This window comes from Lagopus muta, chromosome 6 (assembly GCF_023343835.1).
Source record: "Lagopus muta isolate bLagMut1 chromosome 6, bLagMut1 primary, whole genome shotgun sequence".
NCBI lineage: Eukaryota > Metazoa > Chordata > Aves > Galliformes > Phasianidae > Lagopus > Lagopus muta.
The window spans coordinates 26,178,561-26,200,880 of record NC_064438.1 but is presented as its reverse complement, the minus strand read 5'-3'; the positions used below and the strand labels follow the sequence as shown (position 1 = coordinate 26,200,880).

The 22,320-nt window shown below is 39.1% G+C and overlaps 1 protein-coding gene and 1 long non-coding RNA gene across 12 annotated transcripts in view; one reads left to right on the top strand and one right to left on the bottom strand.

The window, feature by feature from the left end:
- Window positions 1–1,932: 1,932 nt before the first annotated feature.
- Window positions 1,933–22,320, top strand: part of PAPLN (papilin, proteoglycan like sulfated glycoprotein) — a 63,270-nt gene continuing 42,882 nt past the window's right edge. For 3 of the 10 annotated variants that reach the window (XM_048950151.1, XM_048950150.1, XM_048950159.1), the window contains exon 1: window positions 16,291–16,402. In XM_048950151.1, the coding sequence (XP_048806108.1) occupies window positions 16,334–16,402 (69 nt within the window). In that variant the 5' untranslated portion in view covers window positions 16,291–16,333. The other 7 variants (XM_048950153.1, XM_048950155.1, XM_048950157.1 and 4 more) reach the window with 7 other exon arrangements.
- Window positions 4,881–16,153, bottom strand: LOC125695538 (uncharacterized). 2 transcript variants are annotated; one of them, XR_007377983.1, is made up of 4 exons: window positions 16,083–16,153; window positions 15,659–15,878; window positions 6,614–6,866; window positions 4,881–5,752 (listed from the first exon to the last, which is right to left on the bottom strand). It is a non-coding gene; the product is annotated as an uncharacterized LOC125695538 (long non-coding RNA). The 2 variants fall into 2 exon arrangements; XR_007377984.1 differs by lacking the exons at window positions 4,881–5,752; window positions 6,614–6,866 and adding an exon at window positions 14,403–14,578.

Here is a 22,320-nt window from a genome sequence, read left to right as displayed (position 1 = left end):
ATAGTAGGCTGTTATAAAATATGATTTCCTTTTGGAAGACTGCATTTAGAACACGATGAATCGTGCAGGGGAGACGTACACATTCCCAGACACTGCTAAGGTTTCAAAACTATTTTAAGAACCTGGTTGTTGTCATAGTAGCAGTAAACCTCTTAATCCCACTTCCTCTGGAGATGAAGCTGTTTTGAACTTAATCTACTTAGGGATTGTTAAGGCTGTTTCTGTGACAGGAAACTAGGAATACAGCACTGACAGAGATGCTACTTGTTGTCACCAGAAAGTTTAATGTTTTTGTCTTACTTTGATAGCATTCAATTATGATTTGCTGAGGGACAGATCTTATTACAAGTTAGTAGGAGGGCCATCACCTGGAAAGCTCACCTCCATTTTTAGCAGTGTATTGACACTGTCAATTTGTTGGCATGGTTAAATGAAACTGTTCCTAGGTCATTTGGGGCAAGTGCATGCCAATATGATTGATTTCTCATAGTTTAAAAACATCCTTTTTAAAGAAGTCCTTTCATCCTGAATGCTTCCATTCCTTAGGGTTCCTGAGGCTTCATAAACAGTGCTGAATCTTTTTTGAATACTGCCATTAAAGTCTGTAGTCCTTGCAAAGCTAGTGCACTTAAAAATTTCTTGAAGTATTTGGGTAATATAAACTAACTTATTCTTAAATGTACAACTAGTAGTGATGTGAAGAGAAACGTGTGGAAAATGGACAAATTCTTCAACTTTATCAGTGTAGGTAGGTAGTGAGAATTTTAAATGTCAGATGAAAATAATCATTGTAACAGAATTTTGCATTTGTAAGAAAGATGATGTAAGAGATTGTTTATATGTATCTAGAACATGAAGAGACCTTCCTTCTCACCAGATCAAATTTCTCAATAATTACTGAAAAATGTTCCGTTGCTAATTAAGTGTAGCCTGGCTACAGTACTGGATTACATAACCTCACCTCAAAAAAATTAGAAGCACTACACTTGTTCTGTTTGTGCCAGTGTTTTGTTTCATATGTACCGAATAATGGCAGCAGTTTGAGGACTCTTGTTTGTTTTCCTGAAGTCTACATGTTCTGATTAGATGGACCCTCAGTCTTTAGGACTAATTACATGTCTGAATAAATAAAAGAATGTTTGCAAGTTTAGTTATTTATTTGCCAATGTAAGATAATAGATATTTTCCCCTCTACAAAGTTTTGGTTGTGGGTCATAGATTTTTGCTCCTTCCCCTCCTTTTCAGCAGCCCTTAGTTCATCATAACATGAAGAGATGTTATAGACAAACCATTGACTGCTAATCAGGTCTTTCTGTCTGTGAATGAATTGCTGGCATTAGAAAGAGGCCAACCAGTTACTATGGACACTCTGCAATACCCTCTAGCCTGAAATGTCACTGTAGTTTCATCACTTTGGCATAAGCATGTACCCATTTTGTGAGCTTTTTTTGATGCCTGGTGCTGCCACTGAACCATTTGTTCAGGGTGCCTCACTCAGTGAGGTACCTGAACCATAATTTGATTCCCTTGCAATCTGATCTCCCCTTGCAGATTTTGCCTGGCCAGCACCCACAATGAGGGATGAGGGAAGATGGTTCCTTCCTCTTTTCTTTTCACAGCACTGGCAGCAGACACTATGGGGAGGGAGCAGTGACCAATTCCCAACTATGGCACAAGCTAAGGAGCAAGGCAGGGAGTGAAATCCTCTCAGCTGGTGCTGTGTTGTCTCTTGCCCAAATCACCACTTGCAGACTCTGCCATGTCCCTCAATCTCTTCTTCCATGCCTGCTTCCCTGGCCTCCTCAGATCTGGCTGAGCACAGTCACTGGCAGTGTATTCTTTGGTTTGGTCTGTGGACTAGGATAGCCAAAAGAGTAACTGGAGATCAGTTTTTGAGAGGTGCTGTGGTATGCTTTTATCATGAAGGTGTGAGGCATACAGAGATCAGCACTGGCCTCCACAGAGATGATGCATGCTGAAGATTACAACTGGGTTTCATTTTCTTCTTCATGAATAGGGCTTCTCCAAGCTGTTTGTAAGGCACCATATCCATATACCCCTCTCCAGGGACTTTGCAGAGTCTGAGCAAGGAGGCTGGCTAGTGATCTCATTAGAAGATTCATGAGGTGGAATGGAGGATGTCTTCCCAGCAGAACTCTGTAGAGTGGCTTTGGAACCTTTCCAATTTGATGCTCTGAATAAGGTATTTATTTTAAACCAGCTTTTATTTTAAATCATTCTTAACATTTTTAAAACTAACAATTCCATTTTGTTGTTTTTTTTACCTGAAGATTTCAACCTTCTCACCCAATTTGGAACTTTTTTACCCCTGAAAACTTAAGTAGTTTTTAGGCGTGAGACAACATTTTCTTCCTCCTCTTAGGGTGATAAAAAGGCTAGTGGAGTAAGGTTCCCTTCGGTTTATAAAAACAATCTGTCAATGTTACACTACCCAGCTGATTTCTCAGATGTGACAATTTGGGGATAACTCTGCTAACGGTATCAGTTTTTCTTTACTAAGCTATATGAAGCTAAATTAAACCTTAAATACTTTGATCTGAGTGGTGATTGAATTGAAGAAGTACCTCTATATTCAGAAAATCTTTTCTATATACACAGGTAATATTGAGACATCCTATTTTAATTTTTGTCAAGCATTTTGGTCAGAATTTTGTATGAGTATCATTTTAGTGCAGTATTTTAAATTTAAACTTGTAAATCATGTAATTTTACACCAAGCTAGACTCAACCTCTACCAAGCAGTGTGAGATGTGATAGTTGCTAAAGTTAATTTCGTGCATTAATATGAGCAGATTTTATCAATAGCCTGTAAGCTCCAGTGTGTAAGATCATTGTTATATCAGTCTCACGCAGTGGAGTATTTGGACATGCATACTGTTTTTCTTTTCTTGGAAACAAATTGAACAGCTTGATACGAATGTCTCTCGTTCTCTCAGAGGAATGGTCAGTGCCTCCGGGTGCTACTTGGTCTTTATTAGTGTTGGGTTTTTTTCCTTCAAATGGTTTTACTATAATTATAGAGATGAGAGCTCTTTATGCTTAATCTTGTAATGAGTTTGTTTGCGTAATGCATTTACCCAAATGGACTTCCTAGCTGGACAAGCACAGAGTGCATACTGCACTGGCTGTGAGAGACATTGCTGGGGATAAGCCGGGGATAAATGAAAAGCTGCATGAGAAAACAGTACTGAGAGCTCTAACGCTATCACTAGAGCTAGATATGGTGAACGTATTAATACAAATGGTTAAAATACTGATCATTACTAGCTGGGGACGATAAGCTTAAAACAGCTGCTATGAGACAGTACATTGTTGTCTCCTGCTGCAGTTCTCTGATGAAACTAGAAGCAGATAGCATATGCCTGAGAAGATGAAGCATTGGTTTGTAGCTGTACTTCTTATTCCTTGGGGTTTTTATTGGGTAGTTGTCTGTGTCAGCCCAAGCAGTAATTTAGAAGCCTTTATTGTTGGAGTTAGCAGTTTTTTAATTCCCATGTAAAAATCTAGGTTAGTGAATTGTCCTCCTTGTGTTGCTGAGAAAACCCTAGAGAGAGAGCAAGATAGGTAACTGGTTTATTCCACAAATGTTCCCAGAACCTCTCTGAAATAATCTGGAAACTGGAATGTCTGCAGTCTGCTTTCAAACTGATATTTAAAGGATATGTTTTTTGTGTCCCCTCCTGAGAGTCTCTCAGAGGTGGGCTCATGATAGAAAGCTGCATTTCTGGCTTGTGTGTGCCGCTGGGTGATAGGAATGATTGATTCTCATTGGCCCAGTGACTTGTGAGGAAGGTTCGTGTCTCACATGAACCATGTTCAGTTTGGCGACCTTCTACTCTCTCTCATGCTTCTAGTGCTAAAATCAGCATAGTTGGGTATGGTATTGCAGTCAGATGTGATAGCTCCCAGTCCTTGTGGGAAAGCACCAGAAGTTTCACTTCCACCAGTGCTTTCTACAATTTTCCTGCCATTCACAGTAGTAGGAACACTCCTACTGTGTTCCCAATAGTTGATCCCTTGTTTTGTTCTTGATTATCTCTGCCTTTCCAGCTTTTTTATACCTCAAATCCATGTGCATGTGGGAATGATGGGAACAGAGAAAAACATGCAAGGGAAGACAAATAGTTTTTAGGAATGTTGTTTCTAAGTTTAATAGACTATGCTACAGTGAGAATTTGAACAGCAAGTTTTCCTGATTTCACGTAACTCTGAAATAACTAGACTGATACAGTTTGCCTGAGTGCATAGAAGTCATTAATGTTTTGAGAGTGCTGAATACAGAGTCAGGCCCTTAATAGTTATAGAAGTATCCTTCCAGCTGAGATGTCTTCCTTAGAATATGAAGGGACCAGGGCATAACTGTCCTTGAAATATCTTGCCATTAGGTTTTAGATCCTTTTCTCTAAACCTGCTTCCTAGATTCTACTAATTTTTTGAAATCAACATCTTCTCTGGTCACTTGTCTCAGTTTCAAACTTGTTTTTAAACCCTAATACTAAGATGTCCAGATTGAAAAATTATTTTCCTTCTCCTGCTGGGTGGAGAGAGGGAGATGCTGAAGATACCTCATCCCTCTATGGTGCAATTTTTCTATGTAGTAGAGCCTAACAGTGATTAATATTCCCCTGCTATGTTATATCATAAATTCCCATCTGCCAGTCTGGTTATTTTCCCTCTGCCCCTAGCTCTGCTGTTTGCTATGTGTCATTTGTGCGCTGAATTCTTGTGGTTTGAATTGTTTTTCCCAGGTATGCTTCTCTGCATTCTTCCCAGATGAGTCCACTCTTGGTGATTACCTCTGCCTCCAGTTCTTCTACAACAGTAGAGTCCAGCATTGACAAAAGGTAAAAAATAATAATAATAATAATAATAAAAAATAAAAAGAAGCCCTACAGCTTGCATTAGATTTTCATAATTGTTTTTCTCTAGATTGATTTTTTGCATCATTCTGCAATTACAATTTAAACAAGGAGGTTTTTAGTTCCTACATTTTACTTCATCGAAGAAGATTTTGAATCAAAGTAACCCTAATAATTCCCATCTTTCTTTGTCAGAAACTTATGTCATGTTACTCTTTATTTTCAAGTTATATTGCTATTTTAGTAGCGTCTCTTACCCAGTTCTCCTGACAAGATTCTGTCTGTATCCAAGGCAACTTAAATAATTTTGCGAGCAATATAGTGAAAAGTGGCATATCAATTACTAATATCCAAGTGAGTTACCTCTGGCACTCCCTTTATGCATCATTGAAATTCTGCTTGATTTAAAATGCTTAGGTGCTTTGTGCACAGTTGTTTAGACAGGGAAGATTCCTCACTAATGAAGACCTGCTGTTTTGTAATGCTGCAACATGTTCCAGCCTATTCCAGTGCCATGTGCATCACGTGGGATCTGGGCTGACAGCCAGTGCAAATGTTTCTTCAAGGACGTTAGGACATATTCTAATTATGTTTAGATTCTCCCATTCTTTTCATCTGAAGGATGTCACTCTTTCTACTCATTTCAAAGTGCAGTGCAAAATGCTCCATCTGCCAGCAGGAGAGGGGCCCACTGGTGCACTTGTGTGAGAGGCAGTATGATGGCTGGCTTTGTGAGTGACTCTTTAACCTCCAGCTGTGAGAAGTCCTAGGCCTTTGAACACTGTCGGAGCTGGCCAGTGTCCAGCAGTGCTTTCATCCAGTGCTGAAGGAGATGTAAAATTCCCGGAAGAAAAAGCTTCATTTATTTGAGCCTAGAAAGGGGAGAAGGGGGAAATGAATTGTGAGATGAAGCATCTAGCGCTCATCATAGTTGAAAAAATGAAATCTTTTGGTTAAAGGTCAAAGACTGGAGGAAAAAGGTATTTCTAGGAGCTGTGCATATAAAATGTATTATCTCTCTATCCAGTATTGGATGTAAGTGATGGGGATACTGAATTTTACCTTGTGATCTTTTTTAAGGGAACAGGCTGTAGAACAGTAGGCAGAAATGAGGGTCCTCACGCAATACTGTGCACTTAACTGTAACTCCTTTGAGGTGAGGGCAGATCCATGTCTATGCAAACAAGACTGCATTTCTGTGGGTATGTAGGCTCAGCTTGGAGTTCCTGATGTGGGGAGGAAGGAGAGAGATACTACCCTTGTTTGGCCTTATTTTGTGAGTTATCCAAAGGCAAGTCTCTTTTCTCGTCTTTGCTGTGGTCTATGCCCTCTGACCAGGCAATCAGTGTTTAATTGCATGGGCTTTTCTCTTGGAGAGCCACATACAATAACACCATTTCAACTGTATTAATTTCTACAAGAAAATATTCACATCAGATCTCTGAATGCATAAAACAGCCTGCGTCAAACTTCAGAAAGTCAGCCAGACTCTCTCAATCCTTTGTGACTGCTGTGATCATCCTGCTGCTTGGCGTGACCTGAGTAATCATGTATTGTCAGACTCATGCCTCAGTCCTGAGTCTCACAGGTTCACAGTAGTGTTCAACTACAGTTTGAGACCTCTGAGGGTAGCATTATGTTCAGGAAGAAATTTTTATGTGTTCAGGCAGCACCTGGCTATGATTTGGAAGCATCTTGGGAAGCCTTTTGGTGTAGGTCATGTGATATGTTACCTCTGAGCCAGTGTCACAGGTAAAGTTGAAGTGACTTCGAGAGGAGTGGAACCAAAGATTGTAATCTTGAGCCTTTATGTCATTATCAGAACACAAACCACTTTCAAGTGATACATGGTCCAGCTTTTGATGATGATGATGGCAACTGTGGTAGCCACTGATTGTGATAACCAGGTGAATGAAGTTTGTGAACTCCTTCAATAAAAGATGGTGCACAGGCTGTTGTCGGGTTAGTTGCTGGATAGAGCTGCTTCTGGAGGAGAAGAAAAAAAAAAAAAGATAAAGGGTGATTGTTTTGTACCTTTCATCTGACCCAAACATTAGGATTAGGAGAGAGGCAAAGAAACTGACACTAATTCTCTTCTTTGCCTACACTTGGCTTCTATTGCTGTAAGATTGCTTACCTCAATATATCTAAGATGAAAGACTGGCATTACTCTTGGGACTAGATTTAGTGGACAGGAGTAGGTGTCTGACTTGAAGACTTTTCTTTGTACTTTAATGGGCTTCCCAAGAGAATTCTTCAGATGAAAGTTGTTTTTCTATGGCAGACTGCATAGAGTCTCATTATTGCTCTGGCTTTTGCTGCACAGCGCATATGTTACTGTGGGGTTGTCAACCCTTCTTCAGTGCAATAAAAATAAGTAGATTAACCAAGCAAAGAAGATTAAAGACACTTTGGGGAAGGAAAGAGAAGGGAGGAGGATGAGCAGAAGGGAGTATAAAAAGACCACAAGATTGTGAGAGGTAGGCTTCCTGGTGCATGTTACACAGGGTTGCTCTCTTTATCCCTTTTGGGTTTGGGTTAGGACGACTGAATAGAACCGATCCTGACACCATGTCAAAAGAGAAACTAGAGTCACTGGTCAAGAATATGGAGATCATGCTCTCTGAAGTAGAGCAGCTGAAGATCCACTGCACCAAGCAGACAGAGGAGGTAAACCAGGTGGTACAGGAGCTGCGCCGGGAGAACAAGGAGCTGACAGAGAAGTATGAGCACATCTGTCAGGACCTGAAGGAAGCCAAGGAGGCTATTGCCCAGTTGCAGGACACCAAGTTTGCGTTTGAGGCAAAGGAGCGACAAGCACAGAAGCTCAACCGGCAACTGTGAAGCAGTAAGAAAGAGAAGGAACCTGCTTTATGAATAGAGAGAAATCTTCAACTACTGCAACCAAAAATCCTTGGATCAGTATTTTAAAGCAACTCTTTCCCTTCCTCCTCAGACTAAACCTGTGTGCTGGAAAAAAAAAAATTCTTTGTGGAGGCAAGATCTCAGATGCAGCTGGAGTTCTGCCCCAGAAGGCTCTTTTGTTAACAACTAAATGCCTCGTTATACTGGGAGGGAAATCTTATTCCAGAATCCCTTGTCAGAAATCTGAGCCACAGGCATACAGCAACGGCTGCCAGGATCTGGGCACCTTCTCATGCCCTGTGGGGGTTGCACAAGGACAGAATCCAGGAAAAGAACTGTCTCTGCCTTGAGCCACTGGAGAGAGCTGTGCTGTGAGACTTCATGGAGACAGAGGGGAAGGATCATCATCTTGACAGCCCCTGTTGCTCTGTTTCATTGCTAGCTTTTTTCTGTGTGCAGCCAGGCTGTGATGCTGTCTTTAGATGAGTGTCAGCTTCCTTGCTGCCTGTCACTGAAGGACGCCAATGAGAGCCAACATTGTGCCTCAAGCTTCCAAGTACTTGCTATCAAGGGCATGTTGGTCCGGAGGATCTTTTAATGCTGTTGCAGTCGATCTTGTCTTCTTATAATTCCAAAGTGAAGTAAAGAACTAGAAAGGTTTCTGTCTCAATTTCCATTTCAATAGAGCTAAATCTTAATGACTCCATGTTCACCATGCTAGAGTTAAATCTCTGCTGAATATAACACATTTTAACCTAAGAACATGTTTTGGCACTGGAATTACTTTTCTTAAGCAAAAGTAATGTGTATAAGTGGACTGGAGGTTAGAAGGATAAATGTATGTGGGGCATGGGGGTGGGAATTGCTTGTCAGAAGTTTTGCTTTCAACTTTTCTTTCTTCTGTCTGTCCTAAATGGCATTTGCTGTAGTCGGTGCCAAGTCCAGCTAAGAGCAGGTGACTTCTGACTGCACAGTGAATAGCAGGAGATCTCCGAGGGGAGTCTGGAGAGATTACTGAGAGAAAAAGCTTGGATGTGTAAACAGAGAAGAGCTGGAATAGTTCCAGGAGAATCTTTCTTCGTATTGGCCGTGTTGTTGTCTTCCTTCTTCCCTTTAGAGCTTTGCTGTATTGTTACCATTGCCAGGCAAGCTCTCTCTTCTAACAAAGGCTGAAATTTGTGAGAAGCAGGGATACTGTTATCTGTTTCTGAGGGACTCAGGGTCTGTGTTTTGTCAGGAACATAGGCATAGTGTGCTGGGATGAGGGAGACTAACCATACTGAGAGCAAGTAGTCATCACCAAGGGAAAAATGTCTGCTTTGGTTTTTCCAGAGAACTTCAGGCAGGGGCAGAACAGTTTAGCAAGACTTTTTAGGACTCAGTCCAGCACTAGTGAAAATAATTGTCATTTCGTCACTGATTATAAAACACCAAGATCAGGCCCATAATTAGCTACTTATTGTTCTTTCTCTGCTCTGTCCTCTGCCACTTCAGTCTGGGCCTGATCCAAAGCCTTTGAAAATTAAAATCTTCAGATTAATTTGATGGAGCTGTGGTCCAGGCCTTCCAGCTAGAGGGCTGTTGTTTGTTTGGCAGTCAAAGTGCAGGGGCATCAATGGGAACAGCTTTATGAATCACTGTAAATAGGAGCTGTGACAACATGTTTTATTACATTTGTGTGCTCTAAACTTTTATTTTTGCTTTTTTGGGTGGAGCAGATTGGAATATCTAGAAAACATTTGGGAGATTGGAGTCTGTCCTTTTTGTTTTCAAATCTAATCTGAATATAAATTACCAGCCTTGACTTTTTGCTAGTTGCTTACCATTAACAGCTTGGGAAGCAAAAAAATAATTAATCACTGTATTTGTTTGTATAAGAACTACAACTGTTTTCTCTGGGAATTAATTTTCTAGCCCAAATCTGCTTACCACCTGTGCTTTCTTCTACTTTTTATATATAATTAAAATGTAAAATCAACAATAAAAAGAAAACAAACAGCCAAGGGATCGTCTGTTCTGGATAAGGAATTGCCTCATTAATGCATGTATATGTTATTTCTGAGTGTGTGCGCATGCTTGCTAAAAATAATTATTCTACTGTAAATCCTCTGCAGCAAGGAGTGGACTAATGGAGATCCTCCAGATCTCTCTGTGTTCCGAGGTTAATCTTTCTAAATGAGATTCTCTGTGTGGCTGCCAAATTCACCCTACGTAATATTTAAATCCATGATGCAGAAAAAGAAAATGGGTTTGAAGGAGCCTTATCTTAAGTTTCTCAATAATTAGTATTCTAAGTGTCTAATTTTAAGGAGGGCTGTGATTCTATGTAAATATTCTAGGATTTGAGATAAGACTTTGGAAAAACTGGACGCATTATCCAGTGCTAGAAAAAATTAATATAGCTTCCTCTACCTTTCCAATAGATGCAGTTATGTCCTGGTTTAGTTTACACTGGTTAAACTTGGGAATAGTTGGGCTGTTTTGAAATCAACTTAAGTCCTACTATATGCCAGCTCTCTGTTTTCATATGCAAATATCTGTGTATCCAAGTAAGGTCTTAGCAATGGATCAGTGCCTTTGCTTGGATCCTGAGATGCAGTATTTTGGAGTGTCTTTCAGAACAATGTTTTTCTGGAATTAGTCACAGCACTTGGAAGTTCTTAGTGCTTTTTGAACATCAGCACTATCACTGTGTGCTATTATTCTTTAAATGGCCTAAGGATGAGGAGCTGAAGTATATGGGGGGGGGGGGGGGGGGGGGGGGAGGGAAGGGGGAAAGGGGGAGGGCATCATCAGTTTTTTCAGAACATTGGCATGATTAGAAGACATGAATAGAAGTTTTGCCTGATTTGGATGGCAATCAAGATAAATACAAAGTGACAGTCTTACCATTTCCTTTATCTTGGAAAGGGATGAAGAGAGGTATCTAATTCTTTGAATATAAAAAGCCAAATTATGTGAAGTCTGTCTTGGAGAGCACAGCACAGTAATTGGCTTAGTTGCCAAGAAGAGTCTAAGAGAAAGAGACCCAATTAGACCACGTGTCTGTGAGTTGGTCTGTTCTTGGAACAGATTATAGCAAAATATTGATGACTTTTCACTGTTCTGGGCTGAGTTAAATGGAAGTGCCCAAGAAGGGAGGCTCAATAGGAATGAAGCTTATACTTTAATTACAGAAAGCCTCTTCTTCTGACACTGAGCATGAGTGTACTTGGGTGAGTGGGAAGGAATTAAATGGTGCCCATGAGCACACAGGCTGATGAATAGGAATCCCTGGCTGTTAGCTCACTGAACAAGAAACCATGTTGCTGAATTGAAAGCAATAGCTAGATGTATTCTGGAATTTTTAAGTATAAAGTATAAACAAAGAGGAGCACAAATTCACTGGGGAGTACTCGCTTACTGAATCTTAGAACAAGCAAAAGTGGACTGTTTCTGTCCACTGCAGCCAGGAAAACAGAAGGAAAACCTAGGAGTCACCTACAAGACCCCAAAACTTCACAAATCACAGCTGTAGCACTCCATGAAAGAAGTGAAAGAATCCTATGTGATACTTATTTCCTTACATATCAGTGCTTCATGAAATTCTACCTTTGGAAAGATCTCCAGATTTCAGAAATACAGTATCTCTTGAAGACCTTGTTAAGGTCAGCAGCTGCAGTTTAATTCTCTAGATTAAAAATCACAGGGAAATTTGAAGACAGTATAGAAGGTGACTTTCAGAAGTTTAGGTCTGTTTGTCTCCAGTTGCCTGTTTGCAGTTCTCAAAGCCCTGGATTAGGGCATTCAGAGTTGGGAACCAATATCCCTATGAACACTGGAGCCTATTCTCCATATGTCTGATTACAATTTACTCTCATGTGCTCTACTGGAACCCAACACACTGGCAAACTACAAAAAAAAAGATCTCTGCTAGTAACAGTGCCTATACAGAATATGTACTAGATCAACTGTTCTACAAAGTCTTGAAAGAGTTCCTGGATGGAGAAGGGAGAGAGGAGTGTGTGAGTTATTACAAGAGCACAGCAGACTTTTATGCAGTTATATTGTAAAGAGCTTGCAACAAGCTTTCCAGCACAGGAAATCAAACCTCTTTTCCTGAGGGGTTAAGAAAGGTTTTAATTCTATATATGGATAGGCTGTAATTGAGAGGGTTAAATGGCATGCCTAACCTGTGATATTGAGTAGGAGTCTGAGAAGAACTGAGTTATCAGTACTTTATTCAAATTTGAAGAAAAGTTCAGATTTAATCAAATTTTATTATTCTGCCTTATCTTTAAAAAGAAAAAAAAAATAGTATGTAAAAAAATGTGCAGTTTTCAGACTGCTGCGCATCTGATAGAAGGAATGATGGGCTGTAGTATCCGATAGCAGTGGACTTAGTTTGACATCCCAGAGGCCTTTATTTCTTTCCTATGTCATTCAGTGAACAGCATGCTTACCTGGAGTGTCTGATTGCAGTTCAGTGTTAACATGTGCTCAGAAGGATTTGAAGATGTGTCTGAACAATAAGCCCTCAAGTACTAGGCTAAAGTATAGAAATGGCTGTCGATTTCCATTACATAGGCTACTGCAGTTATCTAAGAAATTGGACATTAATGTAACTGGAAAAATATTTTGCCTAGCAAGTCATGAGATACTTGAGAATGGAACCTAAACCTCGTGACTTGAGCCCAACTTGGTTTCTAGTTGAAGAAATTATGCTGCTTTCAAATTAAATTAAAAAAAAAAAAAAAAATCCAACAGCTGATACTATGGAAGTTTTGGACATCCTTAACTAGTTAGACTGGAGCAGATCTGTAAAGTATGCAAATCTTTAGATATTTGAAAACATCCTCTGGCAGTAAGGAATCCTGTTGGCTTGTTTCTGTGAAAGGTACTTCCTGGAGCATAACAAAAGAAAAAGCTGAAGTCTCGCTGCAGACCTCTGTCCATATAACTGTTGAAATCCCAGCATTGCAGCTCCTGTAGAGAATGCCTGCTTCTTAGCAAAAGCACTTAACTGATAACTTTAAGAGTGATATCTTGTTCAGCAGTATGCATTTAATATGTGTTCACCTCAGTTGTTGATGATCTCATATGCGACATCTAGATGCCATTGCCTCCAGGCCAGTCACTGGATAGAGCTGATGGCAAGAGTGAAATGCCTCAGGTTCTGAATATATTCACTCCATAGTGAATTGTAGTTGTCTTATTAAGAGACAAGAATGGTCTTGAATAAGTGGATTATCATACTTTCACTAAATGGTGGGTGATGAAAATAATTGCAGCGTAAGGATAATGTTATTTCTTACAGAGAAAAGGCACAAACACAAAACATTCTTTAGAACTGCAGGGCAAAGATTTGTTTACTCCATACTGGATTGTCCTTTTTCTGGCAAGGACTGGCCTTCATTTTGAATCCCACGCTAATAGCTGCTGATTTTTGTCGTGTCCCTGCTGGAACTAGGCTTAATTTCTTTTGTTAATAAAAGGAGTTTCATCTATGTTTCATGCTGCTTAGTTGTGATAAAGTCTGGTCACTTCTTGCTTTATTTTAACGTATTAGCAGGTTATCTATTAAGGCTTTATGGGGTTAAAATAAATCTAGATGTGTTTACACAGCATCTGCTTTAATGCAGTAGGCACAGCTGTTTTTGGATGTATTCTGGCTAGATTCCAACACAGGCAGTCACATTTTCCCTGTTTCTGAACTCCTTTGTAGCTTAAGTTGTCAGCCAAGAACATGAGAATTGCAAGTAGGCTGCTATACCTGTTTATTTCAAAAAAATGATCTATTAAGGGTCCTATTGCTGTGAGAAGAAATTTTAAAAATCAGGTTTTTATTAATTCATCTGGAATTGTGTTTCATTCTATTAGCTTTTGAATGTTTAGGATTCAGTTTCAATTCTTTCAAGTGATAGAAGCTAAAAGCTTTAAAGTGATCTGCAAGAGTGGTTTATTTGTGTAAGACGAAGCATTCAGGCTTTTATTTGTGGAGGATCAAACATCATAAAGCTTAGGATATAATCGTGACAGCTGGCAGGATGGCAATAGGCAGTGGCCAGTTGAGAGTAGGACGTAGGCAGAGAAAAAGGGCAGGCTGAGGTAACATCTTTCTGAAAGAAAGAGGCCTGCAGGTTGGCCCCAGAAAAATTTGATTCTAAGGGGGAACAACAATTATCTCTGTATTTTTAATTAGACATTAACAGAATTCCATTATTGCTTCTTCTGACAAGGGGAACATAGATAGTCATGCATCAGCAGTCGGGTGCATTGTATCTTTAAAACTTTGAGGTGCTCCTGCTTGTTGGAGGTGATGACATTTTGTGTTGGTTTTCCTGTTAGTTTATCCTGTAGACTTTGTTTATTGTGTCAGAACTAGCTTAGACAGCAAAGTACAGGATTGTTTTTGCATGTGGAAAAGTTGTGACTTTTATTTGAACTGTCCCACATGGGATAACTGTAGAATTTGAGTACTGTGTACCTTTTGTAGCTAGTTGCCAGGCAGGGATTGACCAACAAGGATTAAAGCAGCTGTAGCCTTTGAATAAAATTGCTTGCAGTAGTATTTGCGGTTCTGTGTCACCTGGAGCATTTCTGACATTGTTGGAAGCTTCTGTTTGGAGCTATATGCTGTCTAGGCTTGTCAACGATTGTCAAGGTTATTGTCTCTTTTTCTCAGGTAATGCAGTAATGTGGCCGACAAGAGTCCAGCAATGCCAGCTCTGGATATTTCGTTGCATATCTTGATGTCTTCCTTGCAGATCCAGTACATGGAGTTACCTGAAGGCAGAAGGTTCAGCTTTCCTTTTGAAAGTAGGGTTCTGTTCCTCACAGTTTCAAATGAACTGCTGATGAAAGAGGACTCTCAAAACGGAAGGCAAATAAAAAGAAGAACCCAAACTTAAGTTTTAAAGCTGTTGTCATAATCTTGGAGATGTCTTTCATACTATTTTTAAGTAGGGTGAAAATGCTGACAGCTGTTTGTAGTTGCTGATCCAGAATCTATTCTTATAGATCAGTGATCTTTGTATTTCAATATTTTATGCTTCACAGGGGATAGAATCAATAGAGGGAAAAAGAATCTGTTTTCTAGATAAAACAACATCATCATTTAAGTTGTTATGCAATGACTTCTCCAGTATCCACATGATTAACAACACAAGTTTTCCTTGTAATGCATCCAACTATATTTGTGTTCCTTCAACAGATTTTCTATTGCAAAACTGTTCCTTCCTGGGAATTTTAAGAAGGTATCTAAATTGCATGACATTTGTTCAAGGCAAAAATAGAGAAACCTGAGCTGCCATTGTATTTGGTTAAATTCATATCTTATTCGTATAAATTCGTATCCTAAGTAATAGCATTCTCAAATCTCAGGGATCTGATTAACTCTGCTTATAGCCAGAACTAGCTGATAATTGTATCTAAGTTCAAACTTTCTTTGGTCAAAAAAATATTTCTGAACTGTTTCAAACTTCAGTTCTAAAGGAAATAATTTTGGTTTAGAGTTAGGAACTTACTAAAAGGAATACCTAAGTGATCTGTCTCACTTTTCATATGCTGCCTACAGCTAAAATACAACTACTTATAAGGGCTCCACCCCTTCAGTAACTTAAGGCACAATTTAGAGCCAATGTGTGCTTGCACACAGACTACAGGAGCTAGAAACAATTCCAAGTTATGCATGTGCACATGCATGCTTAGAACTCTGGCTTTCCTAAGCAAAAGAAAACTCTTGTGAAGAAACTTGGAGGCTGAGGGGGTTAAATGAAACCCAACTCCTTTTCCTGTGTTGTAAGGCTTAGTAACCAAACAGAAGCTGGAGAGAAGAGCGGGTTAGGAGCCACTGTTTGAACCTGAACGATAGTAAAGTGATTTTTGCTGCTTGTCTACAGAGTGGCATCAGTGCCTCCAGCTTTTACACTCACCTTTCACAGGTACACGCAGAAGGTAAGAGTTGTTTTTGTGTCCTGGGCTGTCTCCTTATGCTTCCATCTGGACATTATTTTCTTTCAATGCTGGGTTTGGGCTTTTTTGTTTGTTTGTTTGCATTAAGTTACCTTTGATTTTCCACTGTTGTTTTTCTTTAGTTCAAAGAACACAGGAGAGAAGAGTTACCACATTGCATGCACTGCAAAATTGGATTTCCTGGTAGGGAGGGAAGAAAACATTTAATGTGGTTGGTGAACATTAATCCCTTTCCCTCACAGCTAATTATACTGTAACTTAATGTAATCAAAACTGTTCCTGACACTGTGAGTGAGGAGAAACAAAAGGGTGGAAGGGTCAAATGCATGTGCATCACCAGGAAAAAAACACAGAAACCAAGACACACGTAGCAGGGGTACTGACTGGAGAAACATGCTTTTTGCTGGTAGAAATTAAAAAAGCCCTGCCCAGGTGTTAGGACTCTTAAATTTGCTAACCACAATCCCTGGAGTGCTCAGCTGCTTCTATTAATGTTCTAGCAGGGGAGGGAGAGTCTCCTGATCAGTCTGCATTGCTTTCAGCTGTGTGAGGCAGGATCCATTTTGGAGTCTGATTCCAACTTGAACAGTGGTGCTTGAATCAGCAGACGTGCTTGTGAAAGGGTGGTTTGCAGGATGGGATCTCAACCTAGAGGAGGTCTGATGTGCGAGGGAGGCCAAGACGCTTCTAAGGGAACTATGCTGGTGAGGAGATGATAATGGAATGGTGGCAACATGGTAGGGCAGTCTGATGTCTTGGTGTTCGTTGTGGATGGTTGGATGGAGGAATGTTTGCTTAATAACTAAGTTTCAAAGCTGTGATAAAGTTAACGATCTTGAATGGAGTTCCTGTTGTTAGAAATAACTAAGCTTAGTACAAGAGATCAAGGAGATTTTAAGTTTCGTTAAGTCTGTCTGCAGGGACCCTAAAGAACATCTTATTTATTACTTTTAGAAGGGTCTTCACAAGGCTTAAAAGTTTCTCTTATGCTTTCTTTATTGCACTTAAAATGGCTCTTCACCAGCTTTTCTGCGACTTACAGGTTTTTTTTCCTGGTCTCTTAAAGACACATCATCATCTTCTGTAGTGCCAGAGCCAGGGTCCGTAAATGGAGCAGCTGTGAAAAATCAATCTTTCTCAGGTGCACTTTGTGGGTGAGTTGGTGTGCTGCACAGCCATGTGTGTTGGACAGCCTCACCCTTGGGCTTTTAGGATTAATGCTCTGCTGTTAAAAGGAGTGAAGAGAAGCGTGTGATGTGCAACAGAAGTAGGTAGGACTATGTATCTTTGGCATGTCATTAGCTTGAATTAGTGTTTTTTGAGGTTAGTGAAACAGAACAATTAATGCAAAAATTAAAAGCATAAAGTAAACTTGAGGTCTCCAGAAGTTTTGCTTTTAGTGTATTTTCTTTATCTGTGTGAGATAATTTAGACTTCAAGTGTACTTCTGGGTTCTCACACACCAGAGAGCATCCTGGCACCTCAGAGGTGTTTTTGAAATATTTTCTATCATGAATGTAAACACTTGATGGCTTAGGGAAATGCTGCTCTGTAGCATGTGCATATTCCAAATCTCTAGTGAACTGTCTACTCTGAATGTAGCTTTGGACAAAAGGATTTTGACGAATGACTTGAAGGGATGTTTGAGAAAAGGTATAGGTTTTTCTTTGCTATCCTCTCTCTCTCTCTCTCTCTGTTTATGATATTAAGAATAAAACAAATTAATTGGCTTTAATTTTAAGGGATACAAGCAATCATGGTTGTAGAATGAATTATCTTAAATGCTGGTCTTCAATAAGTGATAATCTTCTGATGCAAATTCTGTGTATCTGTTTTGGGGATGGAGTTCTTTCTCTGGTCCTGCTTGGTAAAATGTCTTGTTGCTTAAGGAATTACTTGCCTTACAAAGTTGGCACCAAGATTTGATTGGAGTCGATGTGAAAGACTGTGCTGAAAGGATTCAGGAAGCAGGAAAAGAGGTGTCTTGTTGGTTCTACCAAGAAAAATGGTTGCAAGCTTACATGTGAGCAAATCTTTTTTTGAAAGAATTTTTTTTTTTTTTTTTTAGACAGTAGAGAAATTGCAAATATATATATACATATATATATATGTATACATATATATACATGTCCAGTCTTGATTCAGATGTCCTTCTGACTGTGATATATATATATATATATATATATATATATATATATATATATGACAAACTAATGTTCTGTGCCCTGAAACAGGTAGGGTTTAGGCTGCCAAAAGGCTTTCTTATTGTTCAGAGCATTGTTAAATGCTAATAAAATGTTAACCATTTTATGATATCATGTATGCACTTTATGACTCACCAGTACACAGGAAAAAAAAAGCTTTTTTTTCTTTTTTTTTGTAAGAGGATGAGATATGCTATTTTTGTGTAAGAACAGCATGTAGAACACATTGGATATAATTACAGGTGTTCTCACAATTAGTATTAGAGCCTTGTCCTTAGCTGATACAAGGAGGAATTGTTCTTCTGGTGTACTAATGCTGAGTGAAGTACTGAAAAAATACGCTGGTTTCCGTTTAGATCTCTGAGAAGCATTAAAACTGATGATAAACTCCTTACAGTACCCATCATAGCTGTAAAGACTAGACATTTGGATGACTGACAGATGGGTGCTCTGATCCAGTACAGTCGTTTGCAGTTATGCCCATGGTATGATGGACTTGTCAGAAGAGCTTATCTCACTGGAAATTATACTCTGCTGAATGCAGTTTCACTGTCTTATTTTTTAACCTTACTATTGGCTTTGAAATAGGATTTGTTGTGCTCCAGTATCTTTTCTTGGATGATGACTAACAGAAGTTACTACATGTGTGAGGAGAGACCTTAACATTAAAGATTTGATTGGTTAAGTAGTCGTATGCATAGTCTCCATACATGTTCATGCATGTACATGTATGGTTAGTCTACACACTAACAAGCTCAAGTTTTCCTGACATATAGATACGATGTATGGAAATAAGTACTGTCAAAAGATTGTTTATTTCTCTGCTTAACTCTTAAAGAAGTAACTAAAGGTTTTGCTTTTGGCATCTGTGGGAGAAAACTGTCTTAGAGCAAGGAGCCAATCTATATTTAAATCCCACTGTTGTAAGTTTGCTGTGATCACACAGCTGAGCACGTGCTTCTTTTTAGATCTCTCCAGGCGCTGCCATGCGATCACATTCTCCTAAGATCTTTTTTACAAAGTTAATTTTTGGTGACAGATGAAAGATGCTTGGCTGGTGTCCTTAGAGACTCTGGCCCTATTTCCACTAGCTGAAGTTCTGCCTCCTAAGTTAGCTGAAGTTGTGGTGTTTGATTTTTATTTTTTTAATTCTTATTTTTCCCTATCTTTTGTTTCTACTTCGTTAATCAGCTTTGTGTTACATAGCAATGGAAATAAGCCCACTAATTTCTCTGAAGAATTTCCTGCTTCATGTCACCAGAGGTATGTCAGCATCATAGTCTGCAAGGGTAGCTGCATAGGGAATAGATGTACCCACACTAGTTGGTTGTGCTTGGCCTATTTGCACCTATATGTAGGTAAAACTTGATTATTTTTTTTTAAGTAATTATTTTAGATGTGGAAGTAGCAGCAGTTGAAACCTGTGTGAGAGTCAGGGTAAATATTTTTGGTTTTCTGTCAACATTGTTGTTTGTCATCAAACAATTTAGATGTGACATGAGTGTTTAGCAAGTACACTGTTGAATGTAGTGTTAATATCCTTTCAGAGAGGAGATGTAGATCCTGCAAAGACACAAAATAATTTGTATTTTTTTTAAAGTTTCCTTTTAAGATAGCACTCACTTTTTTAAAACCTTTTGCACAGATCAGAATTACTACATTTATGTTTAGGATGAAATGAAGTTAAATAAAATTGGAAGTTGTTCTCCAGTATCCCTTATCTTACTAAAGGATTCTTCAGTGTCAGGTAATATTTCAAATCAGGCTAAATAATTCATTTAAGTGAAGTCTGTGCTACTGAGGGCATCAGTTGAACTAGAAGGTTGTTAGCCATTCCTCTACAATTGTTGATGTTTGGGATGTTATATCCTTGTTGTGCATTTTCCATTAGAAGTGTGTGACTGCTTGTTGTAATATTTATTGTCTAAAATAGTCTGCATGCTCTTGTCTTTATCCCTATGTGCTCACATACTTAATTAACAACTAAGGACAGCGAGACTACCAAGTAGAAGGCAGAAACCTATCTTCTCATAATGAATTTCTAGCTGCAAACCCAATAGTGGAAGGCTGGATGCAGAAAATTGAATCTCATCTGATATTAATAGGTAGAAAGATGGCTGTCCTCATGAAGCACTATATAATCTCCTGCAGTGTGGAGATTGGGAAGGAAGCAAATCAACCTCTTCCCCAGTAGGGTATGGTGTGATGTCTTCCTAGGCTTCCTGTGTGTTACACATTCTAATCTTGCTCTTCCACCCAGTGGTTTTTCAGCTTATGTTTTGTGTGATTGCTGTATTGAGTATAGAACTGTATGAGATGGGCTGCTATAGCTTATGCAGGTGGTGCTGAATTTGATGTTGCTTTATGCTGGCAGTGTTTTTACAGAGGACTTCAGAGTCAGCAATGTTAAGCAATGCTCCAGTTCAGGTTTTGTGTGTGCTATGAATCAGGCGGAAGGCTGAGTTGAAAGGCTGTTGATATAGCATTCTAGAAGAAGCTCATATGTCGCTATTATTCAGCTGGTGCTTTCTTGCTGTGCTCATTAGCACGTTTTTCTTAACTTTTTAACTTAACGAAGGTACATTTTTAGAGTTATTCAGCTGAAAAATTAAAATGCATATTATTGCTGAAAGTACATCTTTTCAGGATTGCTTTTTGATGAGGTTTCTTTACTCCTAGCATGTATGTAGAGTGAATTAATAAATCTGTATCAGTGATAAAAATAGCTCTGTAAAACTTTTACTCAATTTGTGGTTTTTTTTTACCTTCTTCTCCCTCCCTTCCTCCTTATTTCACTAAGCGCTTTCAACTAGTCTCATATTTAAATACACATTTAATAAACGTTTATCCACTGCTTTGTATACAAACAGCTCTTTATAAATGTGGCTTGTTGTGTGGTCAAGACAAAGGAAATTTAGCATCCTCTCACTTTAACAAGCACATGAATATGCACATGAATAGTCCAATCCACCCAACCCAAAGGGCATGTGGCCCTGATTTTCTTTTTGAAAAATAAAAAAAGTAAAAATCATTTGCTGTAGGCAGGGAAGAGAACAAGTAGGCATGATGTTAAGATGTATCTTGGATGTGACGTTCTCTGTCCAAAGGAACATGTTTATTGGTTCCTCTGGGCTTTGTGATGTGATCCTCATGCTTTCCCAGTGCTGCACTCAGCATAAGTAAAAGGAGTTTTTTCCCCTGTAATTGATCCATGTTCCATTACCTCCTGTCTTTCACCCTGCCCTTCTTACCACATCTGTATTTTCCATTTTTAACTCACCAAAAACCTGAAAGATATGGTAACAAAACAAAGAAAGATGAAACATGAGAAATCAAAGCAAAAATTCATAGTGTCTTCAGAAAAATGCAATGGCTTAAAAACTTAGAGACTTCAATGAATGGCTAAGAAAACTGATGCCACTGGAAAGCTGACAATGTAATAGTCTTTCTGATTCCCCACCTCCTTTATTAGGCTTGATATTTTATTTATATTTATTTAATAATTGAGGAAGATGTGATGTATGAAGATGTGGGAGTGGGGAATGGTAGTGGTACAAGTGGGGAGGAAATGCTGAAAATGTGCAAGCAGTAAAATCACACTGACAACTTCTGCTTTAATGTCAGATGTGCTAAACTTTACAATGAGCAATTCTGATCAGTATTGCAGTGAGCAAATAGTTACTGCAGTTGCTAACCTGTGGCTCAAGCTGTGGAAAGGCAGGTGAAAACAATAGATCCACACTGAAAATCCAAATCAATGACTGGGATGAGAAATTAGCTGTAAGTGGCTGGTTAGGCTAGTACTGCTGGTAGCTTTGGAAATTAACTGCAAGCCCAGCCTGGCTGTATCTTGTCTGGCAACAGAGAGGAGCCCACCCTGAAGGAGACATTTATCTCCTGCCTTTCAGAACAGTCTCTGACCAGCAAATGTGGTATTTGCCTTTGCCCAAGGCATGATTTAGAAACATAATTTGCACGCAAAAGAAGATTGGACTGTCTTATTTGCTAAACAGAGAGAGCCACATACCACTAGAAGCACTGCAACTAACAATACTCATTTTCTGCTGATTTCTTGACTTGATTCTGTGGCATCTGAACAGTTTAAGCTATTGTTTAAACAAGGCTGAGTTACTCATGACATCTCTTTCAAATTTAGATTCCCTCCTGTTGAAAAGAAGTCATTTTCTCTCCCACAGAAGTTAACTTAATGTTTTTGAAACCTTGAAATTAGTTTCAAAGTTACTTTTATGCACACGAGTATGTATCTCTGCAATGTAGTTCTTGTTTCCCGAGGAGCATGGATATTGAGAAGTGATTTGGAAAAGAGGTCAAGTTTATGTAGGTGATCATGAGCATTTTTTTGTGCACTAGGAGGATTTATACACATAAAGAAAACACAGAAGTCATTACAGTTATCC